This window comes from Benincasa hispida, chromosome 11 (assembly GCF_009727055.1).
Source record: "Benincasa hispida cultivar B227 chromosome 11, ASM972705v1, whole genome shotgun sequence".
NCBI lineage: Eukaryota > Viridiplantae > Streptophyta > Magnoliopsida > Cucurbitales > Cucurbitaceae > Benincasa > Benincasa hispida.
Window position 1 is genome coordinate 51,963,884 of NC_052359.1, and position 16,775 is coordinate 51,980,658.

Below are 16,775 nucleotides of genomic sequence, written 5' to 3' on the forward strand. Positions count from 1 at the left end.
TCCTATAATTGAAAGTTTTTCAATGTTTAGTCCAACCTCCCGTTATTGCCCCAACAGAATAGTAACTTCATGGACTAAGACTAATATTAAAACTATTTCTAATCAACTTAGAAAATAAAAATGCATCTTTTTGATTCAATCTTAACCAAAGAAAATAAAAATGCATCTTTTTGATTCAATCTTAACCAAAGAAAAATTAACTTCAAGTTTTCATACAGTCTATCAGGTTTAGAAGTCATTTTCCCAATCCAGTTCCAATTACTAAGCTGTCTTGTCTTCACGTAGAAGGAAACATAAAAGAAAAGCTCAGTGAGTTGTAAACAAACTACAAGGTCTCTTTCAACTCTTAGGAGTAAAGCATATCAACATCGCGAGGATACTATCATGCTTGAACGTATCCGCTTCCTGCTAACCCCCCTACACACACCGTGGACTGTCAGCCATATTTCCCTATGTGCACATAGCTCTACCTTGTGTAGGCTCAAGTCCTTTGATCAGAGCTAGGCCTTACGACCCCTTAACCATCCTTACGCAGTGTATTCTTTATCACCATACAAATTACACATATACATGTATGAAAATTCACAATGACTTCAACATATACATGTTGTCAACTTGATCCTTAATGCCCAAGAATTCAAGTTAATACATGGTATCCTCAAGGTATGCGTTTACCAACCATTTCCTAGGGTTTCTTGGTGCAACTTTTTTCTAAATGGGTTTCTCATGTTTTCACCTTGCTCTTCATGTGCCCAAAATGTAGTCCACATAGCTCTCTATGCATCTAACATGCTCCTACTAGAGTGTGTCTTACGAGTTATCCAACACTTAATCAAATTCTCACTCCTGAACATACCATGTGCCAACCCAACCCTAATCGTCCAGGTTGGTTTAAGCGTGCGTTCAAGGTAATCCCTTCTTGCCCTATCATGCGTTCAACATAATGCCCTACTCAACTATGTTACAAGTTGTACTTCTTATTTCCAATATTTAGTACATACTTCTTAATGTACCATGCATTCAATTTTTTTCTCTCCAACTTTTGCATGCCTAATTTCATCACTGAGAGGTTCTCCTAAGTCTCCAAACTCCTTTCAAAGCATAATCTAAACACTTAGTCATATTTCCACTTCTCCAGTGGCTGTGCATCAAACCCTCATTTCCAACACTTAGCCAAAATTTTCACTTCCAAGACTCCAACGCATGGTTCCTCTTTCCCCTAAGTGTTTAAGCATACCCATCCCTTCTTAAATGCTTCAACTATGCTTCCAACATTCCTTTCCAATACTTAGTTAAATTTTGCTCCAAAATTCCGACTTCAATTTACCATGCTTCCAACTCTTAGGAATTTTTCTAAGTATGAATGCTTCCTCTAAAGCATAGTTCAGACACTTAGCTAAAATAGTGTCTAAAATTTTAGCTTATGGGCTTCAACTATGAGTTCATCTTTCAACTCATAGGATACTCATAGGATCTTGTGGAAGCCTAGGAATTACAAATTCATCTCCTTAAAAAAAAAAATTGTCCTAGAAATTGAATTAAATTGTTGAAAGGACATTTTTATTCGATCCAAACTTAGTATTTGCATAACATACTTTCAACTATGTACATTCATGACTATCTGAAACATTTAGAATCAGTAGTCCTTCCAATTTTCCTTAGCATCGTCTTGAGCGTTCAACGGACAGTCTTTGCAACAATACTCCAATTGTTCACATTTTAAACATAGTCCTCTCTCCTCACTATCCTCCTTATGATATCTGTTACACCTGCACTGAATATATATTTTCATCGCTCCTGAACTTCCTACCCCCAAGTCAGTCGTTGTTACCTGCAGTTTCAGGAATCGAGCGTACTCGAGGTATTTCTTCCCAATGTGTCCTTGCCTGCACACATAACAACAATTTGTTCCCCGTAAACATTCTCTAGGGAGGTTCTTACCGTAGCTAATGCACAAGGGGTTTTTCCATTCCTCAGTCCTCATTCTTTATTCTGCAGAGGAATATCTAAAAATATAAACAACAAGTAATTGTAATGTTAGGTGAAACAATTCACAACATCATATTATTCACAATGTATTTAAGTTTTACAAACCACTACAACAAAACTAAAAAGAAAGTCAGAATATAAGTTCGTTTAACAAAATGTGTTTAGGTTTTTAGGGCTTTTATCTTTGCCTTTGTCTTCCACTTCATTGAGGACAGTTCTACTTATAATAACCAACCTCTCTGCAATTGTAGCATATATTCATGCCACCAAAACATTGTCGTCAATGATATCTACTACATTTTGAGTATCAGGGTTTTTCGTTGACATTCACAATAGATTCCCCAGGTTGCTTGGTGTATGTATCATCTTCAAGGTCGCCTATCCTCACTTTTCGTTTTCTAAAACTTGATCCGGATAACTTTTTATTCGAAACCCCTGGTACGAACTTCTGACTTTCTTCTTTTTTACCTTTATCTACTGAAACTTCAGGAACTCTTACTTTCATCGTTGTTTTTCCTATCGCCTTCTCTCGTACTTCTTCCACCAAACTTCCTTCTACCCGCATTGTCGCCTCTACTAGCCTTAAGAATTCCATCCTCTCTGTGTCGACTATTATCGACATTCGAATTTCGGCTCATAGTCCTCTCTCGAACCGTTTACATGTCTCTTCGTCATTCAATAATATTGGTGCCATACCTACACTTCCATTTGTCACCACCCCGGAGAATGTCTTGGGGAACGAATCGTTGTTATGTGTGCAAGCAAGAACACATTGGGAAGTAATGCCCCGAGTTCGCTTAGTTTCTGAAACAGCAGGTAACGACGACTGACTCAAGGGTCGGAAGTTAAGGAGCGATGGAAGTACACCTTCCTTGTCGCAGGTATAACAAATACCACAAGGAGGACAATGAGGGGAGAGAAAAACTATGTTTAAAATGTGAACAACCGGGACACCGTTGCAAAGACTGCCTGTTGAATGCTCAAGATGATCCTAAGGAAAATTGGAAGGACTACAGGTTCTAAAAGTTCCAGTTAGTTATGAATATACATAATTGAAAGTATGTTGTGTAAATACCAAGTTTGGATTGAATAAAAATGTCCTTTCAATGACTTAATCTAATTTCAAAGACTTTTTTTTATAGAGGATGGATTTGCAACACCCATGCTTCCATAAGATCCCATGAGTTGAAGGATGAACTCATTCTTGAAGCGTAAAATTTTGGCCAAGTGTCTGAACTATGCTTTAGAGGAAGCATTGGTACTTAGAAAAATTCCTAAGAGTTGGAGGCATAGTAGGTTGAAGTCTGGCTAAGTGTTCAAACTATTTTGGGTCTCAAAAAGCTTGAGGGCATGAGCTGGCCGAAAAGGAGCAAAATTTAGCAAGTATTAGAAAGGAAGGTTGGAAGCATAGTTGAAACATTTAGAAGGGACGAGTATGCTTAAACACTTGGGAAAAAAAAGAAACCATGCGTTGAAACCTTGGAAATGAAAAATTTGTCTAAGTGTTGGAAGTGAGGGTTGGACGCATAACCATTGGAGAAGTGAAAAATGTGACTAAGGAGGCATTTGGCACACAGAGTTGAGTTAAGTTTGGTTGGTAATTATTATAGGAGAATAGTAATTGGAAAAATTGATGCGAATTACGAGGTGAGAAATGTGAGTTAACACGAAAAACGATATAATAAATCTCTTTAATAATTGGTGAACCAAACGGTGGGTGGGTTTTTTTTACCCACCCAACCCAACCCAACTTGGGGGGCCAAACGCCCCCTAAGTGTTTAGACTATGCTTTGAAGGAGTTGGAAGACTAAATTAGGCAAGCAAGAGTTGGGGAGGAAAAGTTGAACGTATGGTATATTAAGAAGTATGAATTTTGACTAAGTATTGAAAATAAGAAGTACAACTCGTAGCATAGTTGAGTAAAACCCTAAAAGCACCATATTGAATGCATGCTAGGGCAAGAAAGAACTAACTTAGGCGCATGCAATGAGCCAACCTAGATAATTAGGGTTGGGTTGGACGCATGGTATGTTCAGGGGTGAGAATTTGACTACGTATTGGACAACTCGTAGGACACACGCCCTAGTAAGGGCATGTTGGACGCATAGAGGGTAGAAAATGGAGAAGTTCGATGCATGCCTTAAGGAATGGGCACAATTGGACGCATGATGGATGAAGAATTAGGTTATGCATGCATTAGTTAGACCAAATTTTTAATTCGGAGGTAGACACCTTAGAAAGATAAATGTCAGCATAACATGAATTTGACTAAGTGTCAAAACTAGAGGTGAACACCTTAGGAAGTTAAGTGCCAGCATAGCATGAATTTGACTAAGTGTGCAAGCTTGAGGTGGCGAATCCTGAGGTGAAGTTCACTTAGACATTTGAAGGTAGAGTTGGCAGCATGGATGAAGAAGAATGATGGCTCATGCATGATGAGGCCACTTGGTGTCAAGGTGTCACACTTGGAGGAAGAGTTAGGATGACAATGATGGCTTGAGAATGCCTATAAATAACCCTAAAGAGCCTCATTTCACCTCACAACTCAAAGTTCTCTCAAAATAAGACTAAAAAGGGGGAGTGTTAGAGAGAATTAGGGTTATGAGGGTAGGCATGCGTTGGAGTGGACGAACCATGCATCCATGAAGCAATCCAGACGTTGGGGAAAAGGTCCAAGCGTCTAATTGAGTCTGAGATGAGTTGAGAAGGTAGCTCATGCATCCAAGAGGGTGGACCATGCATTCAACTTATGTGTGTTTACGATTTAGTTTGGTTTGAGGCTCAAACCAAATTGAACCGCAGATTTTAAAAAGTATATTTTTTGAAACCGAACTGAATCGCATGTTCGGTTTGGTTCGATTTCACCTTTTTTTTTTAATTTTTTATGATTTTTCATATTTTTTAAATTATAAGCAGTTCAATTCGATTCAATTTTCACAGTTTTTTTGTTTTTTTTTTGTTTTTTTATGCTTTTTATTTTCTAATTTATATATATTATTTTTAAATATATTTATTAAAAAAGCGGTTTGATTCAGTTTCAAATCGATTTTCAAATTTGAAACAGAACCGAATCACAATAATTTGATTTTGGGTTTGATTTCGGTTCGGCAGCATTAGGTTCAATTTTAACAGTTTCAATGATCACCCCTAGCCCAACTGACTTAGGAAGGCAACCATGCATCCAACTAGTACTAAGGAAAACTACCTTGGGTCCATTGTTGTCCTAGGTTGTTCCAAGGCCTAGTTTCACATCTGTTGGAGTTAGTAAGCTATGTTTAGGGCCAATAAGGTATTTTAAGGTTATTCTTGCCCTAAACATGAGCTTCTAAGCTAGAATTGGGCTAATGCAAAGCTCAAGATTCAAGAAGGAACAAGGAAACCAGAAGGTTTGGAAAAAGGAGAATCTCTGCTAGTAAACTATGAGTGGTGTTTCTTTAGATGTTATTGTGAATTTTCATACATTTATATGTGAATTTGTACAGTGATAAAGCATATACCGCACGAAATGGTCAAAGGGTCTTACGACCTAGTTCCTGAGTCTATGGGGGAATCTTACAGGATGGTCAGGGGATCGTAAGGCCTAGCTCCGAAGTCTATGGAAAGAACCTCACGTGGGATGGTTAGAGGATCGACGAGTTTAGTTTCTGAGCCTACATAAGATAGAAATATGTGCACGTACGGAAAAGGATAGCAGGAAACAGATACATTCAAGCCCGAAGTTTGGAATAGTAACCTCATTGTGTTGATATGCTATTATTGAGTGGTTTGCTCTTAAGGGTTGAAAGAGACCCTATAGTTTGTTTATGTTTTTCTTCCCAGATAGTGAAAGAATGGAGTTCTAGAGTGCTACTAAGATCAAGGTCTACCACACTACAACCACACTTCCGGACTTAAGTTTGCCATTTTAAGTTCTATAGTCTAGGAATTAGAGTTATCTAAGTTAGATCTTAAGTTGTACAAACATTATATTGATTTGTAATAAGATAAATTATGTGACAAGTTGGAAGGTGGGGGAAGGGGGGATTAAGTATTGACTGGAATGTGAATGAGACCATCTAATCAAAACTTCCCTTTCTGATTAAGAAGGTTACGTTCCTATAACAAAGTTAAAAACAAATGTAGATTAAGATGGTAACACAAAAGGAAAGGAGTTCTTATTTCCCGGAGTTTAGATTATGCATTACAAACTCGGATGGATGGTGTTGTAAAAAATTTAAAATTTCTGAAAAAGGCCCAACAAACTAGTCAAACCATAGGGACTATATATAGTAGGTCCTATCAAACTATAGAGACTAAATTTTACTTTTTTTCAAACATAAAGACCAAATTTGTAATTAAACCTCCATAAATATATGTCATTGTGAAACAAGCCATTCGAAATAAAACGTAGAATTAGTTATATTCGGCTCAAATGTATAACCACACATTAAGAGGTTGTTTAGTTTAAAGTTTTATAGATACCTAAGAATAAAGGATGTCTGGAAATAGAATACCCAATAATAGAATGTATAGAGATAAAAAATGATTATGTTTGATTATGTATGGAAATATTATCAGAATTTTATGAACAAAAATTATTTTTGTATTTAATTTATTAAATTAAGCATGAAAATCTTATTATAATTGTAATAGGTTAATAAATTAAAGAATAAACAACATTTAATATATTGACAAAAAATTAATTAATTATGAATCAGTAATACTTTTAATTATAAATATTTGAAGATTGAATAATTTAGGATTAAAACTAATCGAATAATACATTTAATGAACGTCATACTAATTATAATCTAATACTTAACCATTTTTATAATTAATTAAGTTCAAAATAAGTAATTTTAATTTTAATTAAATAATATAAGAAAAGATATTTTAATAAACTATATATTATATAAAAAATGAAAAAAAAAATAGAGAAAAACATAATATATTAATAAAGAATACTAAAAAGTGTTTTGTAAATATGATATGCTAACCATGAATGGAGTAATAAAAGTTAATCACAATAAATAATTAATCATGATTATAGGCTCATAATGAACGATTAAATTAAAATTATTCTCAATAAATAATTACTTGTTTATTAAAAAATAATAAAATAACAAATTCTTATTATTGAAGAAAATGAAGTCTTATTCAGACTAAATTTAATTCATCATAGTTTACTAATTAAATATATTTAAGATATTGTTGACTAATAAATTAATAATGTATGTAAAAAAATAATTCCATTCATTTAATAAGTTTCTTATTATGAAAATAAGTTAATAAATTTTAATAGATTATTATTGTTTTATTAAAGCAAATATTTATATTATTTTTGTTAAATTAATATAAATTAATTAAATAATTAACCATATTCAAAATGAAGCTATATACAAAATAAAAAAACAACACAAGGAGAGTGGAAAAGAAAAAACTCATAGTTTTCGAAAGAAATAGAAAACCCTTGTCGATGAAAAATGAATAGCTTATTCCTAGACAGAGAGTTGAAAACTCTTAAACAAATATAGGATTTGGATATCTATACCAAGTCTCATCAACCAAACGAATCCTAAAGGAAAACCCTACATATACTTTAATGGGAAAATGTTTTGGATAAAAATATCTACCCAAAGAATTTTTCAAACTTATTATAAATGTACAGTTTTAGCAACAATTTTGATCGTCTACTGTATTTAAAAGTAGCAATTTGGATCATTTACTGTACTTATGTTTAAATCTTATTTTAGTCCCAAAACTTTGAAATATGTTTTATTTTGATCCCTCAACTTTTAAAAATGTCTATTTCAATCCCTAAACTTTTACAAAATGCTTATTTTGACTCCTATTATTAAGATTTTGTTAACTCTTAAACAAAATAATGAGGTGATTTGTATATTTAAATGACTAAACTGCCAAATAAGTTAATGAAGCTAAAAAATGTAGGGTTCAATTTTGAAGTAGGTGGTAAAGCGATATTCTATATAACTCAAAAGATACTCTATAGTCATTTTGTGTTCAAGATTTTGATCATTTAGTATTTTGTCATGTTGGTTATTGGTATTTTACTTCACCTTCATTTTGCTCAACACATATCATATACAATTTCATTAAAGAGTTAACAGAATTTTAATAATAAGGACCAAAATAAACACTTTTAAAAAGTTCAGAGCCAAACGATCGTGTTTTAAAGTTTAGGGATCAAAATAGAACAAGATTCACCAAAATAGAATTTAAACCCTATATTTACTTCTTACAAGTTAAAACATAGGCCTAGACTACCATGGTACAGACAGTTTCTTTATATATATATATATATATATTATAAATGAATGCAAAATGATATCAAAGATTTACTGGGGTGTGATATCAACAGAAGAATTAGAAATTTCTTTCTTTTAGTGGGATGAATTTGAAAATTTAAAAGTTATGATTTCGTAAGAAAAAAGGTAGTAGGTAGTAGGGAGTAATGTTTAGTATATAACTAGGTATATTAAAATTGAAAATCTCTCACAGACAAGCTCCTCCCATGGCTATTATGAACTTGGATTAGATTATCATACTAGACTCCCAGTTGCTAATTTGATGGCAATGATCACAAGAAGTCACATACCTATGACCAAACTCCTCCAGAGTTGTCAACAAATCTCGACCCAGAAACTTTCCTTCCAATAAGATCTCTCAACTCAATCTCGCCCGGAAATCTCTGCTCCTTCAACTTAGAAAAGACCTTCAGAAAATGGATAGTCAGTAAACAGTAAGTTCACCAGGAAAAAAAAAAAAAGAAACAGAATGAGCTTACAAAAGAATTTTACCATTTCACCGTTGCAATATACTTCGAAAGCTCCGGAACTTTGTAAGAATGATTGAATAAAATTTCCGAATAGCCAAGTGCTTGCAATGCTTCCAAACCTATTAGCACGCAAAGAATAGTACCAAGGTGGTGGTGCCATCCCCAACCTAGGAAAAATATGCTCCCCCGCCATTATTGTTCCAATAATTCCAAATTGAACTACGGGTACTACTTTACTAAGAAGGCGCTTTGGGAATGGTGGAGGGTAATTTGCCAAAATAACTTCAACTCCAGGAAATGACGACTCCAGCATATTTTTCATGGCAATTGCAGTGCCTCTGCCACAAGAAGTGTAAAATCATTTCACATCAAGCATTTCCACAGATAGAGATAACATGATGGTACAACTACATTTTAAAGAGCAAACCCCAAAAATGTATGGATAAAATGCATGCTACAGCTTCTGAACATTATACTAGACTTTACATAATAACCAACAACTATACTTAGTGGCAGTCAGATGTTTATATGATACAATTAAGGGAAGATATCATATATGCTCCATGAAGAACATTGGCTTAATCTACTGGTCCACTTGGATTCACAAGTGAAATCTTTTTTGATACTATCGAGCGTAACAACAAAAAAGAATATGAGGTAAATTCTATTCTAATTAGACTTGTGCACAATTCTTATACTTTATGAGTGGCAACAACATTTTATCATCCAGTATCCAGATCATTCTTTATCCCAAAGCTAAACAATGGGGAGTTTGCAACATCAAACCTGTTTCTAAACCTTAATGAAATTAAGCGTACAAAACATAATCTACTGAAGTTCTCCTTATCAATGGCAATACTAATCCATGTTATAAATAAGTTCATTTTGTTATGTTCCAACAGCGGACGTCAAATGAAACTTCCATTTCTATATCTTGCCCCAAATCAGATAATCTAACATAGAAAAGTTGGCTCCATATGGAATTATTACTGAACGTTTCTGAATTGAGGTCTGCAAACCATTTTTTATTGTAATGACTCTCAACAACCATGAAAGAGTAGAGAAATGAAATATTAATTCAATCCAAGATGTTACGATAATAAAGAAATCTATGCTAATCAAAGTTTTAAAAAATAAAAAATAAAAAGCCAACAGTCAAGATTCCAAAGTACAGCTAATTTTTCATCATAATGACTCTCTGCAACCAGAAGATAGCAGAGAAATCGAAAAGTTCGTTGAATCATAAGTTAAAAGGAACAACAAGAAGCAAAATTCCAAAGTACAACCGGTTGTTCATCATAATGACTCTCGAAGACTGGAGATTGGAGAGTAATGTTCTTTAAAAAAACAATCACAAGAGAGCAGAGAAATCGAAACGTTTGTTCAATCGCCAAAAGTAGTTCAAAATAACGAAAGAGTCCTGTGGGGAAAACAAGAACAAGAAATGAAATCGAAGGGAGAACAGCAGCAAAGATTCCGACTACAACCAAATTTTCATCATACTGACTCTCAACAATCATTAGAGAGAGAGAAATTGAAATGTTCATTCAATCAAGGAAGTTAAAGTCAATCAAAGAAACTTGTGCTAATGAAAAAAAAACAAAGAAGTCAAGTTTTCCTTCACTATAAGTTTACCGTAATTGCATGCATGATCGGAGTCGATGAAAAATGGAAGGGGAAAAAATACCCAGGAAAGGAAAATCACATAAACGTTCGATTGACTCACTTCCCGCCTAAAATGAGACAGATAAACAACAAAAATTAAGAATCAAACCGACGAACTACCTGTAAGAACAAGAAACACAGAAATTGATATTAATAACGCTACCCTGGCCAATTCCTCCAATTACGCTCCGTTTCTGCATTCCAAAACGAGACGACAAATTAAGTTTCTGAATATCACAAAAACAATATAAACAATTAAAGAGAAATCCAATTAAACACGAAATCATTCACCTCCGTAGGAAATTCAAGCGGTTCCTGGATGACTGATTGAGATTTAGGCTGGTAGTGAACTCGAGGTGGAGGATGATTGACAGCAGGCTTCGGAGGCGGAGGAGTGAAAAGATTCACAATATCAGTAAAAAGCAAGAAGATCGGCAGCCCTAACAGAACTATCTGAGTTCGATCCATCGGAATCAACGACGCAACGCTATCGAGAATCAGCGATTCAAAGTCCGAGAGAGAAGAAGGTGAAATATTTTGGGAGAAAGGGGAAAACTTTCAAAGGAAAATATGACGCCAATTGAAGGGTAAGATTGTCCTAAAAAAACTCAGCCGGGCTTTGTCCCAACCTCTACGGTATATATACCCAGTCCAACTGCACGTGCACGAGTCATGCTGGGGCTGGATGGGCCTAGGCCTAATAGTGTTTGGGCTTGAAGGAAACAGAAGGCCCAATTTCCGGAAGGCCCAAAAACGTAAATGAGAAAAGGCCCAATCAAGGAACGCGGGGAGTCAACAAAGTCGGCAGGTCAAACAAAATTCTGCATGAGTCTTCAGACAGGAATGCAATGAAGTCAACAACAACGGCATGTGGTACGAAAAGTAAATCAAAATAGGACTAAATATTATTTAATTTGAGAAAAACTGAAAAAGATGCAACCCAATGGAATAAACCAAACCGTGTGAAAGCAACGACTCGTGCTCAATTCCCATTGTTCTAGACAGATTTCCGATCCATGTTATAATATTAATAATATTTATAATAAATTATTTGTCGGTAAATTTAGATCTTCTATGGTAAGCTGAATTATTTAGACCCCTCGTGTAACATTTGGTTTTTTGTTTTTATTTTTCAAAATTAAATTCATAGACACCATTTTTATCATCAAACTCAAGCTAAATTTTAAAAATTAAAAAAAAAATGTAGTTTTTAAAAATGTAGTTTTTATTTTTGGAATATGACTAAATTAACCATGATATTTAAGAAATATGCAAATCAATGTAAGAAATTGATAGAAAATAGGTTTAATTTTCAAAAACCAAAAGCAAAAAACCATCTAGTTAATTAATGGGGCATTAATGACTATTTGAGCTTTTGTTTTTTTTTTTTTTTTTTTGAAAAATTTACTTGTATTTTCATAAATTATATTCATAATTCTAATATAAATATTTTATACCTCATTTAATAACCATTTTATTTTTTATTTTTTATTTTTGAAAAATAAGCATATTTCTCCTTTTTCTTTTTCTTTTTTTTTTTTACAACTATTTGCATTGCATCTTAAGTAAAATGGTTGAATCCTTAGTCAAACTCAAAGAACAAAAACAAGTTTTTAAAAACTCATTTTGTGGTTTTCATAAGTTGGCTTGATTCTTTAAATTATTAGTAAAAAAATAGATAACAAATGAAGAAATTTGGTGGAAATATTGTCTATATGTTAAATTTTCGAAAACAAAAATAAAAAATCAAATAGTTACAAAATTGGGTCTTAATTATTAGCCAATCTGAAAAATAAAAACTATTTTTTTTAAAAAAAAAAATGGCTGAGTTATGAAAACACTTTTAAAATACAGCCAATAAAATATAGAAATCAACATATGAAAATAATGTTTACAAATTTAATTTTCATAAATTAAATATCATAAATCAAATGATTGTCAATTGGAAATTTAGGTTTTGTTTTATAATCATTGATTATTACTTTTTAGTATTTGAAACTTGCATTCGTCATCACAACTTCTCTATTGTAGTTTTGATCATCCTTACCCAAATTTTATGAACAAGATCATATTTTTAAACAAACACTTCTTTTCCCAAAAAAATTAGTTTAAATTTTGAAAACACTATTAAAAAGTTAATAATAAAACATAGGAATCAATAGGCTTATAAGTAATATTTTTGAGCTTTTTTTCTCAAATAAAAAATAAAATATTACTAAAAAGGAAAGAAGTTTAAACATTTAGCTTTTAAAACTAGTTCGTTAACCAAGTGAGTTTCACTCTCCAAGCATACTCTACGAAAGTTCTAAAACCCCTTGTTGCTATAAGATTGGTTAAAATGTACCAAGTGATTTATAATACTTCAACTCACAATTTAGTCTTTAATTTTTTAAAATTTCCATATAGTTGGACACGAAAGTAATACAAATTGACCACTTAAAATTAATAGGAGTTGTACTAAATTGGAAACTACCTCATATATTTAGTATATATAAGACGAAATAACAATACAAATAGCCAACAACAGCGTAGCTCGATTGACATAATATTCATATTATCAACTTTGTAGTATGAGGTTCGATTAGCACAGTATTTTAACATATTGGCATGGTAAACTTTTTTTTTTTTGGTTAAAATACGGTTTTTGTCTTTGAAATTTGAGGTAAATATCTATTTAGTCGATGATATGATATGAAAGAAGTGACACTATTTTTAATGATGTAAATTTTTTATTATTTTAATATTAAATTTGTTTTATTTGTCATTTTTTCGTTTCCTTTTTCATCTTACTTTTAGGGATGATAAAATTCTCTTGGATCAAGTTTCTATAGATTCTCGACCTGATCGAGGCGAAGAATCCTAATTTGACCGAGTACGAAAATCAAATTGAGGATTTAAATTAGGTTCCTGGTCCGGGATGAAGAGGAGATCTAATTTTGATTTTATAATATAATAATTTAATTTCTATTGAAATTATAATAAAAAGCACAAAAATATTTTTTAATTATTAATTTAAACAAATATATGTAATAATATTATTAACTTCCTACCTAAAATTTACAATCTCAACATAAATACTAAATTTAGTTAATTTTAAATAATAAAAAATTTAAAAAATGGAGAATCCCTGCATGGAGATTCCCAATCCTGACAACGACTCCGAAAACGGGAATGTGGTGAGAACAGGTATTAAAAATTCTCACGGGGACGGAGATAGGGAATAATCCTATCTCATCCGACTCCATTGTCATTCCTAGTTTCTCTTTCCTTCTCATTCGAGGATGAAAAACCCAATATTACCATCAAAAGTAGATATTTTTCAAACCTAAAGAGCAAATAGATACCTCCCTCGAATTTTAAAGTGTATTTTATCATTCTTTTTCCGAACTTTTGGATTTTTACTGTAAAAAGAGGCTATGAGAGATCGAGACAAAAGCCATGAAAGGTAAGTTTGTCTTAAGCTCTTAATTAACTTTATTGCAATAGTGTATGCATTAGCCGATAGGGTTTGTCAGTCATTGGCACTACCTTTACCATTCCCTTTTACCCTTTTATTTTTCTGGTGTGAATTCAACCACCTAAAAAACCACCTATTATAATCCTCTATTCCCTATTCTTCTCTCTTCTCATTCATAATCATATTCTCCCTTTTTCCTTCGAATTTCTCCTTGCATTTTTAACAATGCCGAACTCCGGCGACCCCAATCCCGGCTGCTTTTCCGGCATGTTGCGGCGGCTTCTTTGCACTGGCAACCTTCCCACTCACCCATCTGAAGCTCTAAACGAATCACAGTTTGACATACCAAAAGCAGAGGCTAAACTTGTGGCTCGAGCGGCCGAGTCCGGGCCGGGCGTGGTGGCTCGGCTGATGGGCTTGAGTTCGCTTCCAGACGCCAATTGGGTCCCGAACCATCGAGCCAGACCAGGTGCGGTCTCGCGGAGTAAGTCCGTGAATTTCGCTGATTATTTGCTCGATTTCGACTCGAACCAAGCCCACCACCGCCGAATCCGAACCTCCGCTTCGTTTCGTGAGGTCCCACCATTGAACCCACACAACCATTTCTTTGTTCTTTACGCTAAGGATTATTTCGACAGCTACGGAATTGATTCCAATTTGAAGAAACCCGAAACGCAGCGTCTTGAGGAAGGGAAACAGAGTAATGAACAGAGTAGTAATGATTTGAAGAAGACGAAGAAGAAGAAGAAGGAAAATGCGAGGAATGATATCAAGATTTCGAAGCTTAAAGACGAGCCAAGAAGGGTAAATAGAAAGAAATTCACCGAGAGTAAAAAATGCAGCATGGGTAAAGATTCGGTCTCTGTTTTACCTTCGTGTAAATACAAATACAAACAGAGTATCCCCAAAAATGACGGTGTTGTGACTCGGAAGAAGCCCACAAAGCCAAAGAAAGCCGCCATTGGAACGGAGCTCGACAAGAAGAAGAAGAATAACGTTCGTCATGTCGGGCAGAAACCCGACATCGAACCCGACCCGGAAAATTCCAGTCCAGTTTCGGTTCTTGATGTCGGCAGAATCGATTTCTCAGGTTAAACTTTAAAATCCCAAAATTATTTAAGTTCCATTTGCGGAATTGATTTTAAAAACCTATTTAAAATCACTCTAAAAACATATTTTTATTCACTCAGAGTTGTTTTAGTATTTTGATTTTATATCTTTAAATATAATTTTCATATAATTCAATTTAATTTAAATTATTAAAACCATGTTTTGAAGTAATTCTCAACCTAAAGTGATTTTAACATTTTCAAAACATGTTATTAATCGTTTAAATTAATTTAATATTTAATCTTACACATTTAAATGTAATTTTAGTTTTGAATAATTAAAAATTCTAAATTTAAAAATGATGAAATAAATTTAACCATTTTAAAATCATTCATTAAATCTTGATTTCAAAATGTGGGTTTTTTTTTTGGGTTTTAATTATGAATTTCTACAGATGAGATGCAAATTGGTGTGAATAACAGAGATTACGATTATGGTGAATTGGTGGAAAGGATATGCAGATTGGCAGAGAAAGATATAAGAGATGCAAAATGGACGGCTAAGATTAAGAATGTGGATGAATCTGAAGCGTTGGAAGAATTATGCATGGAGATTGAACGACATGTTGTCGATGTATTGTTGGTTCATACTCTAGATGAGTTAGTGTACTTGTTGTAGGCTGTTCTTAAGTTTCAAATTGCACTGCAAATTCCTTAATAAAGACAAAAACATCTCAATCTGTACATTAGCTCAGTAGAGGCCTCCTTCTTAGGGTTGAAAGTCAGGTTTGTTTGTTTTTTGTTTTATTTCTTTTTTTTTTTTTTTTTTTTCAACTTTGGGTAATATATCTAAATTAGAAAAAAAAAAATGTAGAAAAAGTATTTCCAACAGGTGTATAGTTGACTTAAGTCAAGGATTCATAGAGAGTATGAATTTTATGTTAATTTATTGAGTTAAAGAAAATTTTGGACCACCTAATGGTTCAAGTCCGATAGTCATTTCTACCTAATTAAACTTTATTACGAAACATTTGAATAGGAGTGTTCGTGGGTTGGACTGGATTGAGCTGAACGGCTTTTTAAGTCCAACCCAATTATTCAAGTCGTAAATTTCTTAAATTCAAATAACCCTTATTAAAAAATTAATCCAACCTAACCTAACCCTAGAAAATTTGGGTTAGGTTCGTTCGGATTATTCAAGTTATATATTTAAAATCTTGTTCTAAAAAGAAGTAAAATGTTAATAAGTAAAATTTTGATTTAATTATTTTCATATATTGGTGAAAATTTTCTTTCCAAAGTGCTAAAAATATATTTTTAAGAATTGTTGGAGAATAATTAAAAAAATAATGAAATAAAATAAAAATAAAAATAAAATAAATATGTATACTTGTATCATAAGTAAGAAAAATAATAAAATATAAAATTAATAATAAATTCGTGTTGTCGAGTTATTTTAGGTGAATCCATGAACCAATTCAATCCATCAAATTTTCATTTATTTGAACTCAACCCAACCTAAATGAGTTGATAGTCCAACCCAAAACACACGAATTGGTTTGTTGATCGATTTTTTCAGGTCATCGAGTTTTCTGAACACTCCTATTTTAAATTTGATTGAGTCATTTGTTAGAAAATTAATGTCTATTTACTTATCTTTAAGAATTTGTATGAGAGCTTATAGGCCAATGTCAAATTTTATTGTACAAAAAAGGTAAAAAGTAATTTTGTCATAAAACAATTATGAAAGAGATGCAATTCTGATAGACGTGTATATGCGTAATTCAGTAATTATCATAATTAATAGAAAAAATTATAATAAATAAGAAATTTGGAGCAT

The 16,775-nt window shown here is 32.9% G+C and overlaps 2 protein-coding genes across 7 annotated transcripts in view; one reads left to right on the top strand and one right to left on the bottom strand.

Moving 5' to 3' along the window:
• The window catches only part of LOC120090333 (selT-like protein), a 34,339-nt gene extending 23,301 nt beyond the window's left edge, over positions 1-11,038 (bottom strand). For 3 of the 6 annotated variants that reach the window (XR_005485518.1, XR_005485519.1, XR_005485517.1), the window contains exons 1-4: positions 10,721-11,038; positions 10,550-10,623; positions 8,787-9,102; positions 8,585-8,701 (exon numbers count right to left, since the gene is read on the bottom strand). Coding sequence is in view for 3 of the 6 variants with exons in the window: in XM_039047918.1 (XP_038903846.1) it covers positions 8,585-8,701; positions 8,787-9,102; positions 10,550-10,623; positions 10,721-10,897 (684 nt within the window). In the remaining 3 variants the exon portion in view is untranslated. Of the gene's footprint in view, positions 1-1,511; positions 2,007-8,584; positions 8,702-8,786; positions 9,103-10,549; positions 10,624-10,720 lie in introns of those variants that run through there. The other 3 variants (XM_039047918.1, XM_039047917.1, XM_039047916.1) reach the window with 3 other exon arrangements.
• A 2,879-nt stretch (positions 11,039-13,917) lies between these two features.
• LOC120091377 lies at positions 13,918-15,679 on the top strand. Its single transcript, XM_039049379.1, has 2 exons — positions 13,918-14,976; positions 15,391-15,679. Exons 1-2 carry the CDS (start codon positions 14,112-14,114, stop codon positions 15,612-15,614), a joined length of 1,089 nt encoding a protein of 362 aa, XP_038905307.1. The 5' UTR covers positions 13,918-14,111; the 3' UTR covers positions 15,615-15,679.
• The last annotated feature ends 1,096 nt before the right edge of the window (positions 15,680-16,775 follow it).

What these genes read in the sequence shown, in the direction of transcription:
- LOC120091377 (XM_039049379.1), top strand. Translation starts at nt 14,112, where the DNA reads ATGCCGAACTCCGGCGACCCCAATCCCGGCTGCTTTTCCGGCATGTTG. An exon ending in CGGCAGAATCGATTTCTCAG is followed by an intron (nt 14,977 to 15,390) that starts GTTAAACTTTAA and finishes GAATTTCTACAG; the next exon opens with ATGAGATGCAAATTGGTGTG.